Source organism: Chelonoidis abingdonii, chromosome 21, assembly GCF_003597395.2.
Source record: "Chelonoidis abingdonii isolate Lonesome George chromosome 21, CheloAbing_2.0, whole genome shotgun sequence".
In the NCBI taxonomy this organism is placed as follows: Eukaryota; Metazoa; Chordata; order Testudines; family Testudinidae; genus Chelonoidis; species Chelonoidis abingdonii.
This window is the reverse complement of record NC_133789.1, coordinates 9,998,809-10,021,581: the sequence shown is the minus strand read 5'-3', so window position 1 is coordinate 10,021,581 and position 22,773 is coordinate 9,998,809. Positions and strand designations below refer to the sequence as shown.

The 22,773-nt window shown below is 45.3% G+C and overlaps 1 protein-coding gene across 3 annotated transcripts in view; it reads left to right on the top strand.

Annotated features, from left to right (window-relative positions):
• TLK2 (tousled like kinase 2) overlaps positions 1-15,576 on the top strand; it is a 54,994-nt gene extending 39,418 nt beyond the window's left edge. For all 3 annotated transcript variants that reach the window (XM_032805471.2, XM_032805474.2, XM_032805473.2), the window contains 9 exons: positions 1,307-1,404; positions 1,791-1,872; positions 3,335-3,426; positions 4,775-4,864; positions 5,865-6,034; positions 7,562-7,700; positions 9,751-9,862; positions 11,359-11,466; positions 12,887-15,576. In XM_032805471.2, coding sequence (XP_032661362.1) covers positions 1,307-1,404; positions 1,791-1,872; positions 3,335-3,426; positions 4,775-4,864; positions 5,865-6,034; positions 7,562-7,700; positions 9,751-9,862; positions 11,359-11,466; positions 12,887-13,060 — 1,065 coding nt within the window. In that variant the 3' untranslated portion in view covers positions 13,061-15,576. The remainder of the gene's footprint in view (positions 1-1,306; positions 1,405-1,790; positions 1,873-3,334; positions 3,427-4,774; positions 4,865-5,864; positions 6,035-7,561; positions 7,701-9,750; positions 9,863-11,358; positions 11,467-12,886) is intronic.
• Positions 15,577-22,773: the final 7,197 nt, after the last annotated feature.

Here is a 22,773-nt window from a genome sequence, read left to right as displayed (position 1 = left end):
CTTTGGTTTGAGGAAGCTCCTTTTGTAGCATCTGGCTTCAAAGAGAGTAGCTTTTCTGTCCCTTGGAGAGTAAGACAGACGGGTCATTTGGCCTTCAGTGTTTTCACTGGCCAGTATCTGAATCCTGCTTTTACCAATCGCATCCTGAATGTGAAAGCCTTGCCTACACTACTCGGTTTTCTTTTACCCAGCATTGCTTCCACTGCTGCTTGCGCTGATGGGTATTACAGTGTGTACAGGGCCAATTGCATGTAAACCACTCCATGTCCTCTTAATCTACTTTGGGCAAGGCTAGGGTAGGTGACATGAGCTCAAGCTATATTTATCCTGTAGCTACCTCCATTCCTACCAATGGAGGAAATCACAGATCCACTTATTGTCAGTGTAACGTGTAGCCCAGAACAGAAGAATCCATTTAGAACTTGACCTTTACAGAAAATGAAGTAATGCTCTAGGATTGTCTCATTGTCTGAGGCTGTGCTTACCCTCCTCCACTTTTGGGAACTGGGTCGTTTTTAATCAGTGAAAATAGAATACAAGTTGAAAAGGAGTGGAGTCTAATGTGATAATCCACGTATAAATTGAAACCTGGTGGAAGCTGTCAGTAAAAGCTTATGTACACTGATTCAACGGTCTGCGTAAAAGGGAAGAATCAACTACTTAGAATCTCCCGTCCTTTCAGGGGTGAAGTTAAAACTACGTGCAGCATGGAAAGCCAAAGCTTTGGGTAGCCCACATCCTCCCACTTCCTGGAGACATTTTTGTTTTCTGTGGCTCTTCTGGAAACCACTGGGCTTTTTATAAATCTGAACAGAGATCAAGATGCTGCTTAAGATACACAGATTCTGGAACAGAGTTGTAACTGTATAACTTTTAGAAGGGTCTTGGCTGTTTTTATCATCAGTGATACTTATTAGCTTCTACATGAGACACTTCAAACTTTCAGAATTACCTGCTGTTTAATCTTCCTATACAATTCTAGGATACTTTTTTTGTTTTCACTGAAAGCGTATCATTTAATCAGTGTGTTCCTAACTGCTGGAACTGAGGAAAACATAATTAACACAGTGGCTGCGGGAAAGGGGAGGAATTTGTACCAACTCCTATCTGTAGTTTGGATGCATAGTCACAAGCAAAACAGCCCAATAGTTTCCCCCTCCTACTTGTTATGTTGAAGTTGGCTATAATCACAGTTTTCATTCTACCAAACCAGTCATGTACCATTAAATTCCAGTTAATGTGTCCATAAATCAGGTGAAACCAACTACCCAATGTCTTGAACTGTTTGTCGTCATTTTTCATACAGGAAGAAGCAGAGATCCAGGCGGAGTTGGAACGACTAGAGAGAGTTAGAAATCTACATATCAGGGAATTGAAAAGGATACACAATGAAGATAATTCACAGTAAGCGCTGGGAGGCATGTAGGGGAGAGAATAGGCATCAAATGGTAACTTCTCAAGGAACGCTAAATTCTCTTAGGATATTTGTTTGGTAATGGGAATGCACCATGCTTAATTCTGCTTTTAATATCCTGCCACCCACTGAGAGATACAGTACTGTGCTGACTTAAAAGCATTTGCGTGTCAAATGTGTAGGATTTAATACTTCACAAATGATTTTGGAAGCTTTTGCAGTGTCCTTGATAAATGATTATCCAGCCGTTTGAAAACTGGACATAAATAACCACCTTTTTGAGGCTTAATATGAAGTGTCCTCTCTGAGCTGTATAATAGCTGTGACTTACTAGTAGATGGCATTACCGTTGTCAATGTTAAATTGTCCTCTCCAGATTTAAAGACCATCCAACGCTAAATGACAGATATCTTTTGCTACATCTTTTGGGTAGAGGAGGCTTCAGTGAGGTATATAAGGTAAGTTTGAAGAATTAGTCTGTTGTGTTGTATTTTGAGTATGCACAGAAATACTCAGTAAGCGAAATCTGACATTTGTTCTCTCAAATGGCGAGTGTATGTAGTTGTGGGGGAAGGAATGTAGAAATACATGTCGCATCTGACTTTGATTTAGACAGCAGTCCTGATATTTAGTTTCTGTTCTCCACAAGATTTTATTGAAACATGCATTTGTTGGGAACGTCACACTGGTATGACTAGGAGAATGACATGAAATACCTCTTGAGACGTAAACAAGTGTTAGAAGTCTACTTTAAAAAGTTATATTTGAAATGGCTACATTGCAGTGGCAGAGTAGTGCTTTACATCTGACACATTATTGTAAATGAAAGGAAAATAACTTCCAGGCATATATGGCACAGCCTTCATTTTTTTAAGTCTAGGAAGTGTTTGTATTCTACCACTGACATACTGAACAAACAGTCCTTAGTCACATGGGTATGGATTATTTACATGATGTTGTTTTGCAAGATCAAGACCTATGATACTTAGACTAGGCCATGTTGCTAATTGGAGAGATTGAGATTAATTTTAAATAAATTGAAAGCATCTGTTTTCCCCAAGCATCCCATATGTGCTCTGTAGTTCATAGGCTAATATTAGAATCAAATTGACTAGACTAAAATATAATTCTATAAACTCAGGTATTAGGCACTTCTATGAATAACTAGACTATCTAGAGCCATAGTATTAAGTTTGAAAAAGGATATTGAACTTCATGTTTCAGGATTTAGGGTAATCTCTAACATTAGGGGTTAGAACAAGATTGGGTGGGCGGCACGATTATCCCACACCCGCATAAAATGAGATGTCTTGCACTGTGCTCCAAAACACCTGGCTCAAAGACAGGATCCTGGATTAGATGGAACACTGCATTGACCCAGCAGCGTAATTCCAAAATTTGTGTGTGCTAGGATGCTCTTTAAGATCCGAAGGGGTGAAAAATTTCAGCATGAGCTATGCAGCTGAACCATTTGGCTCTCCAACCACAAATGGATTGAAACAACTTTGACCTGGAGATATAACATCTAGTAATGTGTATTAAACCAATATATGTCCTATGCATTTATTTTTTTTTAAATTAAGTACAAGTGACTTTGGTGGCTCAAGGTACCATGGCAGAGAGCCTTCCTTGCCAGTTCAAATCAAGTAAAGCTTGTTACTCTCTCCTGGCTGTTTGGCTTGTCTGAAATGATTGGCGCACTCAGTAGTGTTCCAGAATCACCAATTGTCTTACAATAATGGGCTCCCTTATTGGCAGGTGAATTGAAGGACAGATTCTTAAATTGTATTTAGAGTAGTTGATAGCATATTGCCAACTATTCTTTGCTTTGCATTGGGACACTAGTGTGGAATCTCTTGTTCACATTTGCAGTATTAATTTGAAATTACAACTCTATTGATACTTGCTTTTTCTTTGCAGGCATTTGATTTAACGGAACAGAGATACGTAGCTGTGAAAATTCACCAGTTAAATAAAAACTGGAGAGATGAGAAAAAAGAGAATTATCACAAGTAAGTGGTACTGTAAAGTCGAGAAACCAGAACAATGCATTGCTGTTTTTTTTCCCCATCTTGGCCTGAGAATTGGTTCCTATCTATTGATACTGACTAGAATATGTATTTTAATGCAGCTAAATGTAAAGGTGTACATCTAGGAGCAAAGAATGTAGACCATACTTTGAGGATGGGGGACTCTATCCTGGGAAGCAGTGATTCTGAAAAAGATTTGGGGATACTGATGGATAATCAACTGAACGTGAGCTCTCAATGTGTTGCTGGGGCCAAAAGCACTAATATGATCCTGGGATGCAGAAATGGGAATCTCAAGTAGGAATAGAGAGGTTATTTTACTTCTATATTTGGCACTGGTGCAACCACTGCAGAAAACTGTGTCCAGGTCTTGTGTCCATAATTCTAGAAGGACACTGATAAATTGGAGAGGGTTCAGAGAAGAGCCACGAGAATGATTAAAAGATTGGAAAACATCCCTTATAGTGATAGACTCAAGGAGCCCAGAATGTTATTTAGTTTAACTAAGAGAAGGTTAAGAGGTGACTTGATTAGTCTGTAAGTATCTACCTGAGGAACAAAGATTTAATAATGGGCTCTTCAGTCTAGCAGAGGAAAATATAACATGATCCAGTCCTTGGAAGTTGAAGCTAGACAAATTTGGACTGGAAATAAGGAGTAAATTTTAAAAAGTGAGAATAATCAACCACTGGAAAATTTACCAAGGAGGTGGTGGTTTCTTAGTCACTGACCATTTTTAAACCAATACTGTGTATTTTTCTAAAAGATTTGCTCTCGGAATTATGTTGGGGAAGTTTTCTGACCTGTGTTATACAGGAGGTCATACTAGATAATCACAGTGATCCCTTCTGGCCGTAGAATCTGTGAAACTATGAATTCTTCTCTCCTTCCTCACTGTTTGCTGCAAAAGTGAAGCCACTTCCTCCCACCTTGTTAGTATCACCTCAGAAATGTCTGAAATGAGCAAGAAAAGTGAGTGGATGCTTGCAAAATCAGTGCATTGTTAAAGTCTGGACCAACAGTGGTGCTGTAAGTTTTCTTTCCCCTTAATAAGGGGCTGTCTCCTCTATATAATGATGTGGCCTCACTCATGCAGAGACGAAAAGCCCTAAGATCATTCCCAACTCCCCAGAGACACATTGGGAGTGTGCTTTCAAAAAACTGTACCGCCTGGTTTCCAAGAATATTTAATAGTTTCTGAATTGTAAGAATAATTTTCCGTGTGAATGTGGAACACTGAGAGCTGTGCCAAGATCATTATATCTAAAGCGCTTAATGTGGAACCCAAAGTAAAATCTCTGTTGCTAATGCCCAGAGTCTTGCCTTTCAGACATGCGTGTAGAGAGTACAGAATTCACAAAGAACTGGATCATCCTCGAATAGTTAAACTCTATGACTACTTCTCGCTGGATACTGACTCGTAAGTGATGTGCCTTTGCACTGCATTTGCCAAGTTCCCCACAAAGTGTTTAGTCAAAAGCTTTCCAGCAAAGCTTAGTGATCCTGCAGTCAGGGTGGATCAGTACTTTACACAGTGGATCTTGTCACCACTGAGTATCATTTGAACATGAGCTTAGGAGTCAGAAAAGGATTATCCATTTATATGGATAATGAACACCCACAATTGCATCATAGGGGATAAAAGTGTATAAGGGACCCTCATGCTTCAGGGAATAATCCAGCCACAAAGAGCGTGTCTGTATGGCTACACTGTGCACAGCAAGCTTGAGTGCAAGGCTACAGCACTCCAGCCTGCTGTGCTTGAATTGTCCACAGGGACCCTGCTGCTGCACACAAGAAGTTTTTCAGTGCTCTCTGAAACAGTAGTATGCAAAAGACATTAACAAACTTATAGTGCACTGCAGCAGGGAACCCCAGTTTGTCATGCGCTAACTGACCAAGTTAAGGCCTATCAGTTAGGTCTTGTGTAGCCCTATGGGCAGATGGTTGTGTAGTTGTCAGTTATGGGGTTTATTACGCCTTCTCTGAAGGTTTAGTGCTATATCCTGTCTCTGACAGTAGCCTAGACACACCATTAGTCTAATCGGTTATGGCATTTTATGTTCCTGTGTTCTTATACCCATTATTCAGCTGATCTTAGTTCTAGCACAATCCTGTGCCCAAGTGAGGTGCTACAGGGGGCGTCCATAATGAAAACACATGTACAAGAAGACTAGCTATTTTTAATGCATTCATGTTGCTTTGCCTGGAAATCAGTTTTGCTCTGATAAAAGTAGATTTCAGGTATGGCTGTATGTAGATCTAAACCTGTTTCTTGTAAGTCTGTGATGGAGGCATCTAAATATGTACGAGTTTGACAGGGAATGACTTAGTTGAGGAGCTTTACATGGGAGGAAATACAAAATATTAGTGTTTCTCTCAGGGGACTTAATTTTGGTGTGTGTTCTCTTGCTTTTCAGGTTTTGTACAGTGTTAGAATACTGTGAGGGAAATGATCTGGATTTCTACCTGAAACAGCACAAGTTAATGTCCGAAAAAGAGGCACGATCCATTATCATGCAGATTGTGAATGCTTTAAAATACTTAAATGAAATCAAACCGCCCATCATACACTATGACCTTAAACCAGGTATGTTATGAAGCAGAATGGCATGTGTTTACCCTCTTACCTCTTGTTAGCAACCTCTCTAGGCCACCAGGGAACAGTTCCAATTGGCCACAGCCAGGTCTGTTGGTACCCATTCCAAAACCTGGGTGCTTAGCTTGCAGCATAGAAGGGACTGAAATGCTTGGTTTCGCTCTGTAAATGGGTATTGGCTCCTGGAGTTGCAGCATTAAGAGGAAGTAAAATTCCAGAAAGAAGCCTTCCTGTTCTGGGCAAGCCCTTGTGCCATCATGTGTCAGCACTTGGTTTCTGTGACCTGCTTGGCCTTTGCTTTCCTGTGCTGCATCTTCCTTCATATAGATGGCCAGCACATTTCTTGCTCTTGTTCTCTTCCTTGTGATGCTCAGTAAATGGCACCAAAAACTAACTTGGAAAAACTTGCTCATTTGTTGCTTTTATGGGTCCTCATAGCAATCCATAGAGCTCAGATAGTGCTGTCGGAAGTGTGACCTTCCAGACTCACCAGTGCCCAGAAAATCAGAAGTGTCTTTCCCAAATGTTGTCAGACAGTTCCTATCTCATAGACCATGCAGCTGAGAGATCAGACCTTCCTGGCTTGCCTTATCCATTAAGGGTTGGCATATGCTGGGCAACACTTTTTTTTTTTTTTACTCCAGTAAAATCCAAGCACTTTGTTTTCTGTACCGACGACAGTTCACTGGCATTGTATATCCTAGATCTGGTGTGGTTTATTGTACTGATTCAGTAGATGGCACAGTTGCACCAATTTGTATTTTGTTGCCCTGTTTCTGTTCTTATTCTTCCCAAACCACTGTTTACTAGTGTTTGTGTGAACACGCTGCAGGGCTCTCCCTAAAATTTGTTGAAATCATAGCTGATCTGTAGCCATTGTGTAATTCTGCTGCTTCAAAAGTTAACAGCTTCGAGGGAAATTATACAGCTTAATCTGTTAGAAAGTTATGTGCTGCTGTTTCATTTAATCTGTAGAAATAGCTGATTCTTAAATGGATCTGGCCTTAAATGGACTGACTATTTTGCCATGGTGTTGGAAACCACTAGAGGGCACTATATCACAGAGGAGAGAATTTCTAGCTGCTAAGAAGCCAAGGCAAATTAGGACTTCTGGATGGAATGAGTCACAGCTGTGTATATATGCATGTCTGTTATCCACTCTCCTTTCCCTGACCTGCCTTCCCAACTCAACCAGTCTGCCTTGTGTTGGCATTCAAAAAGCCAAAAATAGGGAGGCAGATGGGAGGTCAGAGACCCATTTCAGGATGGGGAGCGTAGGTGCAGGCACTTGGTGTGTTGTAGGGGCCAGGATTCCTCTCAGGAGGACTTCATTGAGTACTCAAACATCTTCTCCAGCCTAAAGGCTGATTTAGCTGGCTGCTTTTTGCAGGTCATGGTGCCTTGGTATGGTGTGTCCATAATTTAATACCCCGTGTACTACACTGCAGTTCTGGTGCTGCTTTTCCCTCCCCTCTTTCCGTAATAAATAAGTCTCTAAAAAGCTGTTTTCCCTTTTAGGTAACATTCTTCTAGTCAATGGTACAGCATGTGGAGAGATAAAGATCACAGATTTTGGGCTTTCCAAGATCATGGATGATGACAGCTACAACTCCGTGGATGGCATGGAGCTGACATCACAGGGGGCTGGTACTTATTGGTAAGTATTGTATATGGCTGATACCAATTCAGGGGTTTAGAAAACTTGCAAATAACCATTGAAATCCTGGTGCTGGAAACTTGGAATTCACTTTCCTTGTTGACAGTCCATGTGTGGTGTCCATTGTACTACTGTGTAGCTCTGTAAAGCACTTTGAGATCTTTAACGGTGCTCTCAGACTAGTTGCAGAGTGTTGTTTCTAGGCTGGCAGCCTTTTCGTCTTCAGTGGGTTAGTATTTATATCTTTAGATAGCGCCTCTTATTCAAAAGGGCCTGACAGGACAACTATAAACTGTATGTACATCTACTGCTGAAATGCAGCCAACTCTGGGGTGGAACTTGGCAGCTGTTTTATAGCACGTATTACCGTGTAATTTAGGGAGGAAGTGAAGAAGAATCCCATACCCGCTTGAAAATGCAGGTAGACTTAGGGAAGGCAGGAAGAATTTTCCAGCTGGAATTTAGTCACCATCCTAGTGGTAACAGACTTACCTTTATAAAAAGTGCAATAGTGCTTTCAGTGCCATGCATGCCCAGGACTTCAGTTTCAAATGTCACATGATAGGCAATACGTCCAGCAGTACAATGGCCCTAGCACCACATTGTGGTTTTGCATCAGTCCTGACTCAGAGATTTGGACCTTCAGTAAAAGCCGCTGAATGCAAAGACAGAAGTTGCATTTACGATGTCACTATTCACAGTGGTTAGCATAAACATTTTTCATGTCACCATAATTTTTTGCAGGCATCATCTGTTATAATCTCATGTGTTCTATGGGTTTGTTCCCCGCAAGTTCACTCCAAGCTGAGCAAAACTGAGTCTCTAACTAGGACACAGCATCTAAAATTGCACTTTCAGAAATGTGTATTTTGGCTGGATGTTTCCATTGTGAAATTGTTATTAAAAGGTCTTGGTCAACAAATACTAGATTCTAAATGCATGCTGTGAAAACAGTTTTTTCTCCCCTGTGTGACTGGAGTTAAACTCTGCCCTGGTGAGGGGGAAGCATTCACTGCAACAGAGACTTTGCACAAAGGATGCACAATGTGGTGATGATTTTGGGTATTTATGCTTTTTCTGCATCCCTGTGCTGGGAATCTATGTGGACTGGATGTGCACAAACGCATAGCTGAGGTGTTAAATCCCACCACATGACACAGCGCCTGCCTTCCTCTTGAAACCAAAATGGCTGTGGGGTAAAGAAGCCGGTCACAAGTGAAAAGTTATTAGCTTGATCTGTTCCTGGTCCCCAGTGGGCGCCCTGTGCATCACACCGTAGGGCATGATTGGCAGCCAGTTCTGTAGAGCTAATCAAGAGGAGGTGCATTGGCAAAACTGTGGGGAAGCTGCCAGTCTCCCTGCCTGTGCTGTGTCTGGGGCCAGCCAGTTCTGTTCACATGTTTCTGTAACTGCAATCACCTGAGAGCTCAGTGATTTGAAACAGTGGTTCAGATGGCAGCACATTATGTAGCAGGTTCAGGTGCAGCCTCAGGGTTCACTTGTCAGTGAATCAGGAATTCATTCTCAGGCCCCTTCTATACTGGGTGTATGTTAGCAGCACTGGTGCAAACCCTGCTGCAGGTGCACCCTACTGGTATACAGCAGAGTTCACACTGTGTACCTACGTTAGAGGGTTGTGCTGGCATGGCTACATCAGTTGTGTTCCACTGGTGCAAATTTCCCTTCTCTAGACAAGCTATCAGGCTGTCACTAAACTCTGTTCTTGCCAGCTACGCCAGGAGTTCATCAGGCCAGGATGTCGTCTGTAGTAGTGGAGAAAAGCTTGAGATAAAAGGGAGGGTGTAGAAATCCAAGAACTCCACTTACAAGACCTTTGTCTGTAAGGTCCCTATTGCAGGGAAGTGAAAGCCTGTAAGTGACTTGCCCAAAGTTGCACAGGAATTCTGTGGCAGAGTGGGGAACTGAACTCCGATCTCCTGAGTCCCAGGCTAGTGCCCTAACCACTGGGCCATCCTGCCTCTCCTGTTGAAACAAAGTGACTAAACAAATCTGGATGTGCTACTAATGATCCTTTCTCCCTTCCAATCAGGTATTTGCCACCTGAATGTTTTGTAGTTGGAAAAGAACCTCCAAAGATTTCAAATAAAGTTGATGTCTGGTCAGTGGGTGTCATCTTCTACCAGTGTCTTTATGGCAGAAAGGTAAGGAAGGAAGCTAAACTCCTCCTGCAGAACATCCCTTTCCATTGCTTGCATATATTGGCCAAGCATGACGTCTAGTGTCTGAGGTCAAACCTTTGGGGATTTGTCAATGTGCAGTGAGGGACACTTGGTGTGTTTCCACATATTAAGCAGGCAACCTACCTGAGGAGTAACAACTGTAGCAGTGTGGAAACACAGGGCAGAGAAACTTGTGCTGTAAGTTTGATGCCTTTGGAAGGGAAGAGTTGGAAGACTGGGGGTAGAAAATGATTGTCTTAATGATAAAGAGCCTGAATGTTTTAAGGTAGCCCAGGAAAGGAGACTAACCTAACCAATGAGAACACTTAGAATCATAGAATATCAGGGTTGGAGAGGACCTCAGGAGGTCATCTAGTCCATCCCCCTGCTGAAAGCAGGACAATCCCCCAACCAAATCATCCCAGCCAGGGCTTTGTCAAGTCTGATCTTAAAACCTCTAAGGAAGGAGATTCCACCACCTCCTAGGTAACCATTCCAGTGCTTCACCACCTTCCTAGTGAAAAAGTTTTTTCCTAATACCAACCTAGACCTCCCCAACTAAAACTTGAGACATTACTCCTTGTTCTGTCATCAGGTACCACTGAGAATAGTCTAGATCCATCCTCTTTGGAACCCCCTTTCAGGTAGTTGAAAGCAGCTATCAAATCCCCCCTCACTCTTCTCTTCTGCAGACTAAACAATCCAGTTCCCTCCTCATAAGTGGTGTGCTCCAGCCCCTAATCATTTTTGTGGCCTTCGGCGGACTCTTTCCAATTTTTCCACATCCTTCTTGTAGCATGGGGCTCAAAACTGGACACAGTACTCCAGATGAGGCCTCACCAATGTCAAATAGAGGAGAATGATCACGTCCCTCAATCTGCTGGCAACACCCCTACTTATACAGCCCAAAATGCCATTAGCCTTCTTGGCAACAAGGGCATGCTATAGACTTCCTGTCATTCCACTGGCTTTGATAAGCTGTTGGTAACTAAACATCCCATATGCACAGTTTGATGGACGTGTCTTAAGTCTGTAGTTCTCATCCTGGGGAACGCCTACCCCTGGGGGTATGCAGAGGTCTTCCAGGAGGTTCATCAGATCATCTAGATATTTGCCTGGTTTTACAGCAGGCTATATAAAAGCACAAGTGAAGTCAGTACAAACTAAAATTTCATACCATGACTTGTTTATACTGCTCTGTATACTACACGCTGCAATGTAAGAATAATATTTATATTCCAGTGTACACCTTTACCTCGATATAATGCTGTCATCGGGAGCCAAAAAATCTTACCACGTTATAGGTGAAACCAGGTTATATTGAACTTGCTTTGATCCACCGGAGTGCGCAGCCCTGCCCCGCCCCCCCGGAGCATTACTTTACCACATTCCATCTGAATTCCCACCACAAAACAGCATGGTCAGAGGCTTCAGAAGACACATTGTCAACTTTAATAATTGTCCCTCTTGTTTTGTAGCCGTTTGGCCACAACCAGTCACAACAAGACATTCTGCAGGAGAACACAATCCTTAAAGCTACTGAGGTGCAGTTCCCTCCAAAGCCAGTAGTCACACCAGAAGCAAAGGTAAAATCTCTCTGCAGCAGGTCTGTGTGTCACTGCCTGACATGCTGAATGGTCTGGGGGTTTTAAAAAACTCATTCTGGTTACTTAACACAGTAGTTAGACCATTGTGAGATTCATGGATTGAGCCTTTACTCAGAAATAAGTGCCTTCCCTGGAACCACAAGAGCCACTCAGCTTTTCACAATGAATTGAGCTTGCAGCTGGTGTCCTTTTTATAATCTCAGGTCTCACCCATAGACACTGAACACCCTCAAGGCATTTTCTTGGAGTGAATTGCTCAGTGTCATTGGCCCAAATTCCCCTTATTCTCTGCACTGTGCAGCGGTTGTCTGCCTGGTAGCAGCCCTCCTACCCCAGGGATGCCTGAATTTCATCGGTGCATAACTTGTTCAGTGGTTCAGGATGCTTTGGGATAAGAGACTCTTACAAATGGAAGATTTGTCTGTCCTTGTTAGAGCAGACTCCTGGCCCGCGAGAGATTTGCACATGCGTGGGATAGAGTGTGCCTAAATTGTCCATGGCGCACTGGTCAGCGGATTGAAATTGAACAGTAGAGGTCAGTGATCATTGATGTCACTGTCAACACATGGATTGATCTCAGGTTTGAAATGTGGCAGCAGGGAGAGGCACCCAGCAGAGAGTCTTGTGCTTCCCTCATCACCACTGAGCAGTGATCCTATTTGTTTAATGTGCATTCATCAAGGAGTGACTGAAACTCGGCTAACATCGAGAGGAAAGAACAAGCTTGTTACACAAATAGGTTACTCCTAGTATGTTGCACTGGGAGACCTCAATTCAAAGTGGGACTCTGGATTCTGGGTGTGTGTGTGTTCTGAACTGTTCGGGTTTTGGTGAGAGGCAGGCTTGCTTCCTCCCGGCCAAGGAACCATCCTGGTGCTCTGTGCTCAGAAGTCACCCACCCAGGAGATGGAATTCTCACTGTAAAGCATCATTTGAGTTTAATTTGAAGTGGCCATCTACAGCTTTGTATTAACACACATTACAGCAAATCCCCTGCAGGACTCAAGTAATTATTCAAAACAGAACCCTGCGTCCACAAAAGTTCTGCACCCTTCATCTTCCTGGGAAACCTCAGACCTTCTCCAGAATCCAACCAAACTGCTGCTGATGGCATTGTGTTAATTCTGTCTCTAGTGCTTGCATAGCAAAACTAGCCAGCAATTGGCACCATACACTGAACTCCTGTCACCCCACATATGGTTCCTCCCTGCCCCAAGGCTAGGCATGAAGCACAATTTGGGAGAAGGAAGGGGTCATCACTGTCCATGTCGTCACTTAGTAAAGAATTTCAGTTCCCAGAGTTACTAGTCTGGCACAATTCACCAAGAACTATTATAAATAAAACTCCCCCTAACTCCTTTAATCTCCTAACATTTGTTTGCCTTTTGGGCGTTCACAGGCATTTATCAGACGGTGCCTGGCCTACCGAAAGGAGGACCGGATAGATGTTCAGCAGTTAGCCTGTGACCCATACTTGCTGCCTCACATCCGCAAATCTGTATCCACGAGCAGCCCAGCCGGGGCTGCAATTGCATCAACCTCTGGATCATCCAATAACAGCTCTTCAAACTGAGAGACAGAATAATAGGCCAAAAACTGCTCGAGAAACCGACACAGACTTTCAGAAACAGCTTTGGAATAGAGGAATCCGCAAGGGTCTCAAGAAACCTGTACCAGGTGCTTTTTTTCTCTTGCTTTTTTTTCCATCCATAGAGCATGACAACATCAATTCTCATCAAGGAAACCTTCAGCATCTTAGGCAAAGCCACGTGGATAGGAGAAGCTTGAGGTTTATTCAGTAAATGACCACAGAGGATGGCTGCTCTGAGCGAGGGGGGGAAAAATATGGTTCCATGTACTGTGAACTTCTGAACACGCAGACTTGGGGAATCCATGATGCAATGTGTGCTTCAGAGGAAGAATGTGGACTTTGGGAAAAAAAAGACTGGGCTAGTCCAGTGTTGATATTTAAACATTGTTCTTTTCTTTTCATAAAGTTTAGGTAACATCTCCTGAAAAAGCTAGAAGCACCAAGGTTCAGCTGGGGATGGTATGACTCTTTGCCCTTTGGAGGGGAAAAAGGTTAATCCTGCCTGTTCATGGCATTAGAGTTAGTGTTTTACCCCGATTAATTTCAATTTTTTAAAGAAAAAGTAACAATTTTTTTGGAAGAAACATTTTCTGGTCATAAAGTGAAACCCGTATTAGCAGGTACGTGGCAATGTTAACTCCACTGACGGTGCAGCTTTTCATTTCCTTGACATGGCCTCTTCCTTGTGATTCCCCTTCTTGCGAGGAGGGCGGGGGAGATTCACAAGTAGGGGGAAAAGAGGCCTCTGTCAATCTCTTGCCATCAGATTAGCGTGCTGTTTGGAGCCTTGTTGGCTTTTCTTGCGGCTGCTTCACCGCTAACACGCTTGACAGTTGTCCCTTTTTAATTTATTTGAAGCGCTGGGCTTTTAAAATAAATATTGGGCTGTTCACATGATGCTCTCCAATCCTGTGAGTACAGTATCTGTTGACTAGTCAAGACCGGCAGCAAATGGGAGGGAGTTCAGAAGCAAAGCTCAGTCTTTCTGACGTGACTTTTCTGGGCTCACGCAGTATTGTACATTTTGTTGTTAAACTTATTAAAATCTAAAGTTGAAGACTCGTAAGCTCTCCTCAGTTAGGTGATTTACTATGGAAACCGCTTTCTCCCTTTCTTACCATTTTTCTTTTAAACTCACTGATTTTTAGCTCTCTGATGTTGATGCCTCAAACAGATAAAAACCCCTGGGGAGGCATGTTCTAAACTGAATGGGCTTCCTGATTATTTTTGTAGTCTGTTTGAGGTGACCTCCACATTGGGGCAGAGGTGTCCAGCTGTGCGATGGGAGCTTGTTGTCTCCACCCTGGCCCCCCCCAGGAAAGACTGAAAATCAAAAAAGTACAGTGCTTGGACATGTGGCAGCCAGGTTGGAATGTTCCTAACATATGTGGCAAGAGTTTTTTGCCAGAAATATTTAAAGATGCAGCATCCAATAAAAAGATCTGTATTGGGAGGAGGAACTGAGCAGTGTGTTACCACAACTTTAGGGTGTTGTGTAAAAAAAAAAAAAAAAAAAAAAAAAAATGTGCGTGGTGTAACCTTACTCATGCACAAAAGTTCCCTTGTTTGTTGTGGATTGTTCTCTCTCTCTCTGCACAGCGCCTTCTGGATTCCTTCTCACACTATCATAGTGCATTTGTTCTCTTTGGCGTTCGGTACCTGAATGGAGTTCTTGTGGCTATCTGTGTTCTCCGTAGTGTGGATTCTGCAAGAACTGCCACTTGTTTGCCTTTATTGTAAGCCATCCTCCACAAATGGCAGAGTTAGCCCATTCAGCAGCCAACGAGTTGTTGGTTGAAATACGAAGTAGCCTGTTGCAATTACACCGATAGCCTGGGGAAGTACAGAATTCTGCTGCAGCTTCAATGATTTTTGGGCTTCAGTCTGATGCATTCATCTGCAGCTGCATTAAGGTGGTGTTGAAACTCTTGTTTTTAAATAAAACTACAGCTTTAAATCCTCAGCCACAGTCTTAGCCCTTTCCATTCCTGCTGTTCTCTTAGAAATACGCTATTTGGTAAGCAGCACTTGGACATCATGTTCAGCCTCCATCAGGGAAGTCAGATCTGACATCTCATCCTGTCTGCTGACGTTGGTTATTTGCCCCCATCCGTAGAGGGGAGAATTCTAAAAGGGTTCTTTGTATCCCAGTCTGGTTGTTTCTTGGACATAGAGTGTGCGCTATCTCTGTGGGTGTGATTAGTTTTGTGTCGGATGCATTTATTCCTGCTGTGTGACACCCAAATGGGGCAACATTAGCCTTTTCCGGTGCTACCTGCTGTATCCAGTAAAGAACCCTGGTAGAATTCTAGCTGCCACACATTTTGTTGTTAATATGGGTTTCACTTCAAGTAACAGGCCCTTATTGCCACATGTGTTCGTTTACTTAAAAAGGAAAAAGGTGTCTGAAGAATTTGTAACTTAAACCAGGCCGGACTGTTTTGGATCTACCCAACAGATGAGACATGGATATTAAAATAAGTTTTAAGAAACCAAAATGCTTGACTTTTTCGATCTTGCTGTTGGTCAGTGCTAGCTTGGACTTTTTTCTGCCCTGGTCATTTAGGGGTTGTATTGATATGTTCAGGGGGGTGGGGGAAGGGATTATGTTCTCAGTGCTAGCTGGATTACATTCACACCAGCGCGAAGGAGCCAGCCATAATTGCCAATACCGAACTGAGTCACTTGTGAGCTTTGCCTGTTTATTGGTATTCCTGATTTACACAGCCCTGATCCTTGGGATCTGGAACACCAGAATAAAATGTCAGAGCCTGTCTTCTCCCAAACCATTTTATACCTCTAACTGCAACTGCTGCATTGCTAAGCCAGTACGACAGACTGAAACCCCACCACCATCACCTTATGTCCGTTGATGAAAATTCTCACCAAAAATGGGGTGAGAATTACTTTGCAGCTTGAGGGACAAGAGTGGTGGTGGCTTGACATGCTCTCTCTGGTCGTCACTTGTTCCAATAAGGACCCTGAAGAACTCTGCCTTTTGGATTGGTTAGTGCTGGGCTTGTCCACCTTAAAAAAACAAAAACAAAAACAAAAAACAAAAAAAAACAATGGAAAACCAAAAACACAACACCTAGGCAACTACAGACGTCTAAGTACATTTCTGAACAAGCTGTCGCAGTGTCCCAACTCACCTTCCCAGCTCTGCTTCATGAGGCCTTGGTGCCACCCACCCACCAGAAAGAAGCTGATTTCTTCAAATGAGAACGTGATACAGAGGAGGATTCATTCACTCTGCAGTGAACCCAGCCTATATTCTGTCTCCTTCACTGCAAGCTGAAGCAGGTTTCCAATTGAGCATTGCACACAGAACGGCAGTTCCTGTTACGCAAGGTCAGTCAGTTTTATGCTGTCCCCACGTCTTCAGTTTGCTGACCCATAACTGCATTTTCAAAGCTGATTGGCCCAGAGATGCTGTTCTGGCAGTGGGACAGTATCCGTATCAGATCCATTCATATGGACTTCTGTAGTGCATATATCTGTACAACAGGTTCATGCATTATGCTTAAAACCAGAGAGGGTGTTCACTAAGTTAGGGGTCTGGGCTCTTAATTGATTTGTCTCATAAGCTGAATAGGCACCACATGTCATGTAATAAGAGAAGGTTACGTCCTATCCCTGCCCCTGTTTTAGATTACACTCCAGCGGGGGTGTGGTGCAAAAGAGCATATTCACACGCACTCTGAGATACCTCAAGTTCGCTGTTGCTTATTATTTTTATTATGGCAGCACCTACAGCTGACCCATGATCAGGATCCCATTGCAGTAAACACTGGACAAGCATAGGAAGAGATTACATTGGAAAGAAACAAAACCGAGGGAAGGAGAGGGGATGCATAATCCTCATTTTAAAGGTGGGAAATGGAGGCACAGAATGAGCCCAGACTCTGATACCGTGCTTCTCAGCAGTAGATCTCAAAGCACTGTACAGAGATCAGTATGATCCCTATTCATTAACTCCATTAGGCTCCTTGGAAAAAAAATTCCCAGCTGAAGTGACCTGCCCAAGGGTCTTAGTCAGTGGAAGAGACAGGAAAATGAACCCAGCTCTCCTCCGTCCAAGCCAGTGCCTGACCCCCATGCTGGTATATGTGCACGCCTGGGCCAGCTGTGTCAATACAATGCAGTGATGCCATTTTATACAAAAGGGGAATGTTTGATTTTTTTTCTTTGAAACCAATTTTCCGTGAATCAAATCTGCTTCTATGCTTGCCTAGGAGGTGCAGAGAGCTCTGGTTCAGGCCGGCAGTTAGCGGGGTAACAAGCTGTTCATGGAATCACAGAGCAGAGTACAGAAAGGTCAAGTTACTGCCGCAATTACACTGAACAGGGGTGAGCAGCAAAGCAAACACCATGAGCCTTTCCTTAAAAGGAGAACACCCAGAAAAGGGGCATCTTGGAAAGGAAGCAGCTAATGTTCCCATCAGCCCTGGACAGAATCAGTGTTTAGGATGGAGCTTTCTCACAACCAGGTACCAAATGTGTTTGCAGGGGGGAGAAGAAACCCATCCATTTCTGTTAATGGTCTTGGTAAGTAACACGCAGCTCAGTGGCATATCGAATCAGTTGAAGTGGACCTATGCTGCTCCAGCTACCTTAGCACTCACTTCCTTGATTATTTCAGACATCCTTGCTCCTTCTCCACTACATGGTCAATAACTGGAAGTCTTCTCTATCTTGCTTACTGACAAACTCATCTTCAAACCTTTCTCTACTTCCATTCCTTGCTCTACCTGTGAGGAGTTCTTTGAGTGCTTGTTCATGTCCATTCCAATCAGGTGTGTGCGTGCACATGGCAGTCGGAAGATTTTTCCCATAGCAGCATCCATCAGGTCGGTGTGGGTACCCCTTGGAGTCATGTCTTTGTGGTGCTCAATATAGAGCCCTGCCAACTGGTTACTCTCTCAATTCCTTCTTACCACCAGTGACAGTTAGGTGGAACGTCCCATTGCTCTTACTTAGCAAGCACCTCTGTCCGTTTCATCTGTTTATAGTTCTTCTGTAGTCAGTAGCAGTAGTTTTATAGTTAGTGTGTTGGGGGTCTCCCCACCCTTCCGACTTCCAGGAGCCGTGGTATGCCACAGTCCCCGGGGTTCAAAAAGTGACCCACATACTACATGTTTAAGTTGCCTAGGTGATGAGGGTCACTGAAAGGACAGTTGCAGATTCTGCAGCATGTTTTGCCCCAGAATTTTGAAAGAGAGAGAGCAGCAGCTCAAAGTTTCGATCATGGAGGCAGCTCTGCGCCCCCTACTCAGACCTAGGATTGGGAGAATCCCATGCCTAGCACCACCTCCTTGGTGCAGAGCGCCCTGGCGCCATCATCCTGGGACCCAGTGCTAAGAAAGGACTCTTCCCGAGACTCTTGGCAATTTCATGGCCCCTCCCTAGTCCACTTGGCAGGAAGGCTCTGGTCTCAATCGCCGGTGCCTCAGAAGAAAAAGAAGCCAGGGAGGGATCATTCTCCCCGGCCAAGTCTAAAGAGGCAACGACTGAGACACCCCAGTTGGGCCACAGCATCTTGTCACCTGTAAGGGTTGTATCGACTCCTGCCCTAGCGGGGCAGTTGAGTCCGGGCCCACCCCGCTCGCTGGAACCTAGGAGTCAGCAATTGCAGCTCCCATTGACCCCGCAGGCATTTGAGGCAGCTCAGGACTCTGACTACGCCTCACGGTGCCATTCTCACCTCCAGTACATCCTGCGGCACCGACAGCAACGTCTACAGCCCCGGCATTGGTGTCTTCAGTTCCGGCACCAAGGGGCACGGCACCGTCTGGGTCTTCCCCAGGATTCACGTGACCCTTTGCAGACAATACAGAACCTTCCCTCTGAGAGTGGGACTCTTTTTTCCAAAAAGACGGATAAGTCTTCACAGCCTGAAGGACTCCAGAGCCACCCTCAAATACTTGGCCCTTCACACTCCTGCCACACAGCAGAAACACTTCAGGCTGCAACCTCCGCCATGGTTCTTCCAAAAACAGAACCACCAGGACAGTTCAAAGAGGAGGAATAGGAGCGGCAGGAAGAGGCCACACCCATCCTCAGGCCAGGGCTCTGGCCGATCCAAGCCACCTTTGTGCCCGAAACAGGCATTTTGAAGGGGCGATCGAGGACGGTGTACTAGCACAAGGACTGGACCCACCCCACCTTACCTTTTTTGTCCTGACTATCCCTTTTCTGTCCTGTGTGGTCCCGCATCGCATTGGACAGTTGGGTGCTTTCATGGTAGTGAGGGGATACTCCATCCAATCCTGTGCCCTCTCACCCTTCCACCCCTGTTCAGGGAACCCCCCCCTGCCCCACGAGCAACTCCTTGTACGGAGGTGCACTCGCTCCTATTGCTAGGGGCAGTGGAAGAGGTTCTTCAGGAGCAGAAGGTCAAGGACTTCTATTCCCTGTATTTTCTAATACCAAAAGCCAACGGATGCTCAGGTCCATTCTAGACCTGCAGGAGCTCAAGAGGTTCATAAAGAAACTCAAATTCCGCATGGTCTTGTTGCCCTCCATCATCCCTTCCTGGAATCCAGGGGACTGGCATGCTGCCCTCAATTTTGAAGGATGTGTGTTTTCATATTGCAATCATTCCGTCCCACAGAAGATACTTCAGGTTTGTGAACAACAACCGCTGTCCTTTCACAGCCCTCCCGTTCGACCTGTCAGCAGCACCTCAAGTGTTCACCAAGTGCATGGCAGTCATGGCCGCGTTCCTGCGCAGGCAGCCGGTACAGATGTTCCCATACCTCGACGATTGGCTTATCAAGGGCCACTCCAGGGCTCAAGTGAAGGCACAAGTCAACTTCATAAGAACAATGTTTGACGAACTGCGTCTTCTCCTCAACGTGGGGAAATCCACTGTCCCCCTGGTTCAGCGGATAGAGTTCATAGGGGCAGTACTGGACTCGTCACAGGCCAGGGCATACCTCCTGGAAGCGAAGATTCAGGCCCTGGGCAACATCTTTCGAAGTTTCAGGCAGTTTCCCATCACCACAGCAAGGAGTTGTCTGAAACTTCTAGGACACATGGCCTCTTGTACCTATGTGGTGCAACACACCAGGCTCAGACTCCAGTCATGACCAGCCTCGGTGTATCGGTTGGCTCAGTACAGTATGGATGAGGTCGTGACTTTACCTAACCTGGTCCTCAACTCCCTCCAGTGGTGGTTCGACTCGCAGGTAGTGTGTGCAGGGGTCCCCTTCACTGGTCCTCAGCCATCCCTCTTACTAGTGACAGACGCATCAACCTTGGGCTGGGGAGCACATCTGGGAGACCTCAAGACACGAGGCCTCTTGTCTCAGGCAGAACTCGCTCTCCACATCGGTGTCAGAGAGCTGAGAGCGGTGTGCCTGGCATGCCAGACTTCCAAGCCCACCTACCAGGGAGATGTGTATCAGTCATGACAGACAACACCACAGGGATGTTCTGTATCAACAAATGTGTGCACGCTCCTCTCCCCTGTGCCAGGAAGCCCTCGTGTTGTGGGACTTCTGCATAGAGCATTCAATACACCTGCAAGCATCGTACTTTCCCGGGGTACAGAATGATTTGGCGGACTATCTCAGCAGATTGTTCCATGGCGAGGAGTGGTCCTTACACCCGGACGTCGTGAACTCAATCTTCCAACAGTGGGACTTTCCCCAGGTAGACCTGTTCGCCATGTGGTGCAACGAGAAGTGCCAGCAGTTGTGCTCCTTCCTGAATCACAGCCCGGGCTCCATCGCGGATGTGTTCCTCTTCCCAGGGGGAGGCCAGCTCCTCTACATGTTCCCGCCTTTCCCTCTTGTTCACAAGATGCTCCTCAACATACGGAGGGAAGAGGCTTCAGTGATATTGATAGCTCCAGCCTAGGCCCGCAAACACTGGTAACACATCTCTCCTGGAAATGTCCATGGAAGCCCCAGTCACCTTGCTGCTCCTCCCAGACTCAGCATCACGGCCGTCTCCAGCACCCGAACCTTGAGTTGTTGCACCTCACAGCATGGAAGCTCCGTGACTGAACCCCATTAGTCTCTCGGTTAGACAAGTCCTTGGCGGTAGGAAACCTCCACCAGGGCTACCTACCTAGCCAAGGGGAGGAGATTCTCAATCTGGTCGGCACAGCATCATTCATCCCAGATGCTCACCTCTATACCACTTATACTGGACTACCTTCTCCACCTCAAGCAGCAGGGACTGTCCATGTCGTCAATAAGGGTTCATTGGGCTGCCATCCCTGCCTTCCATCCAGGCGTAGTGGGCTGGTTGGACTTTGCCATCCCTATGGTCAGCCGTTTCCTGAAAGGTCTCAGCAGGCTATACTCATAGGTCCAACAGCCGGTCCCAGCCTGGGACCTCAATCTGGTCCTCTTTCAGACTGACACGGCCGCACTTTGAAACACTGGCGACGTGCTCCCTGCTCGCTCTCATATAAGCTTGCGTTTCTAGTAGCGATAATGTGGGCCTGGAGGGTGTCTGAGCTCAAGGCCCTAACATCAGAACCTCCTTACACCATGTTCTGTAAGGAAAAAGTTCAGCTCAGGCCACATCCAGCTTTCCTCCCGAAGATTATCTCCCAGTTTCACATCAACCAAGACCTCTTCCTTCCAGTGTTCTATCCTAAGCCGCACCCAAGCGGCAGGGAGCAGAGGCTTCACTCACTGGATGTCTGCAGAGTGCTAGCCTTCTACATCGAGAGGATGAAACTGTTCAGAAAGTCCGTTCAACTGTTTGTGGCTGTGGCAGACAGGATGAAAGGTCTTCCAGTCTCCTCCCAACGAGTTTTGTCGTGGATCATGTCCTGCACCTGGGAGCACTACACTCAGGCAGGAGTACCTGCTCCTCCGCTCACGGTGCACTCCACCATGGCACAGGCTTCTTTAGCAGCGTTCCTGGCGCAAGTTCGCATCCAGAAAATATGCAAGGCGGCAACGTGGTCCTCCATACGTACTTTCACTGTGCATCATGCAGTTACCCAGCAGGCCAGAGATGATGCAGCATTGGTAGAGTATTGCTCCAATCAGTGGATAACTCCAACCCTGCCTCCATAACTTCAGCTTGGGAGTCATCGGATTGGAATGGACATGAACAAGGACTCGAAGAAAAAAGTTACTCACTTTCTCGTAACTGTTGTTCTTCGAGATGTGGTGTTCACATCCATTCCAATACCCATCCTCCTGCCTCTCTGTCAGGGTGGTGGGTCAGCAGGACCCGAGATTGGGCACCATGAAGTCACCTAGTGCTGTAAGCTGACCCTGTTCATCTCTGTGGGTTGACGACTCTGCAGCATAATGACCGTTTCAGATAATCATCGGGCAGAAAGATCCCTGGTTGTAACAGAGGACGTAAAGCGTAAAGATGGCTGTCCGACCTGGGACTAAAAAGGCAAATGCAGGAACTGATTGCTGAGCGCTTCAGAGGGGAGATGGGGAAACTTGGTGGCCTTCTGCTCTGTCCTCCACAGTCTGGAGTGAGACTCCTATCTCGGCACCTGCCTTGCCCTGACGTTCATGTAAAATCCCGGTTCAAACAGAAATGGTGAATCCAGGCTAAGGTAGCAGTGGCCAAAAGTTGTTACCAGTTTGCAAGCTCTTTGGCCTAGCCTATCCCTGCAGCTGTTCCTGAGCGAGGAACAGAACCACAGCACCCTGCTTAGCCGCCGCCTTAGTCACGGTACAGAAGTGCCTAGACCCCTGATTGAGATC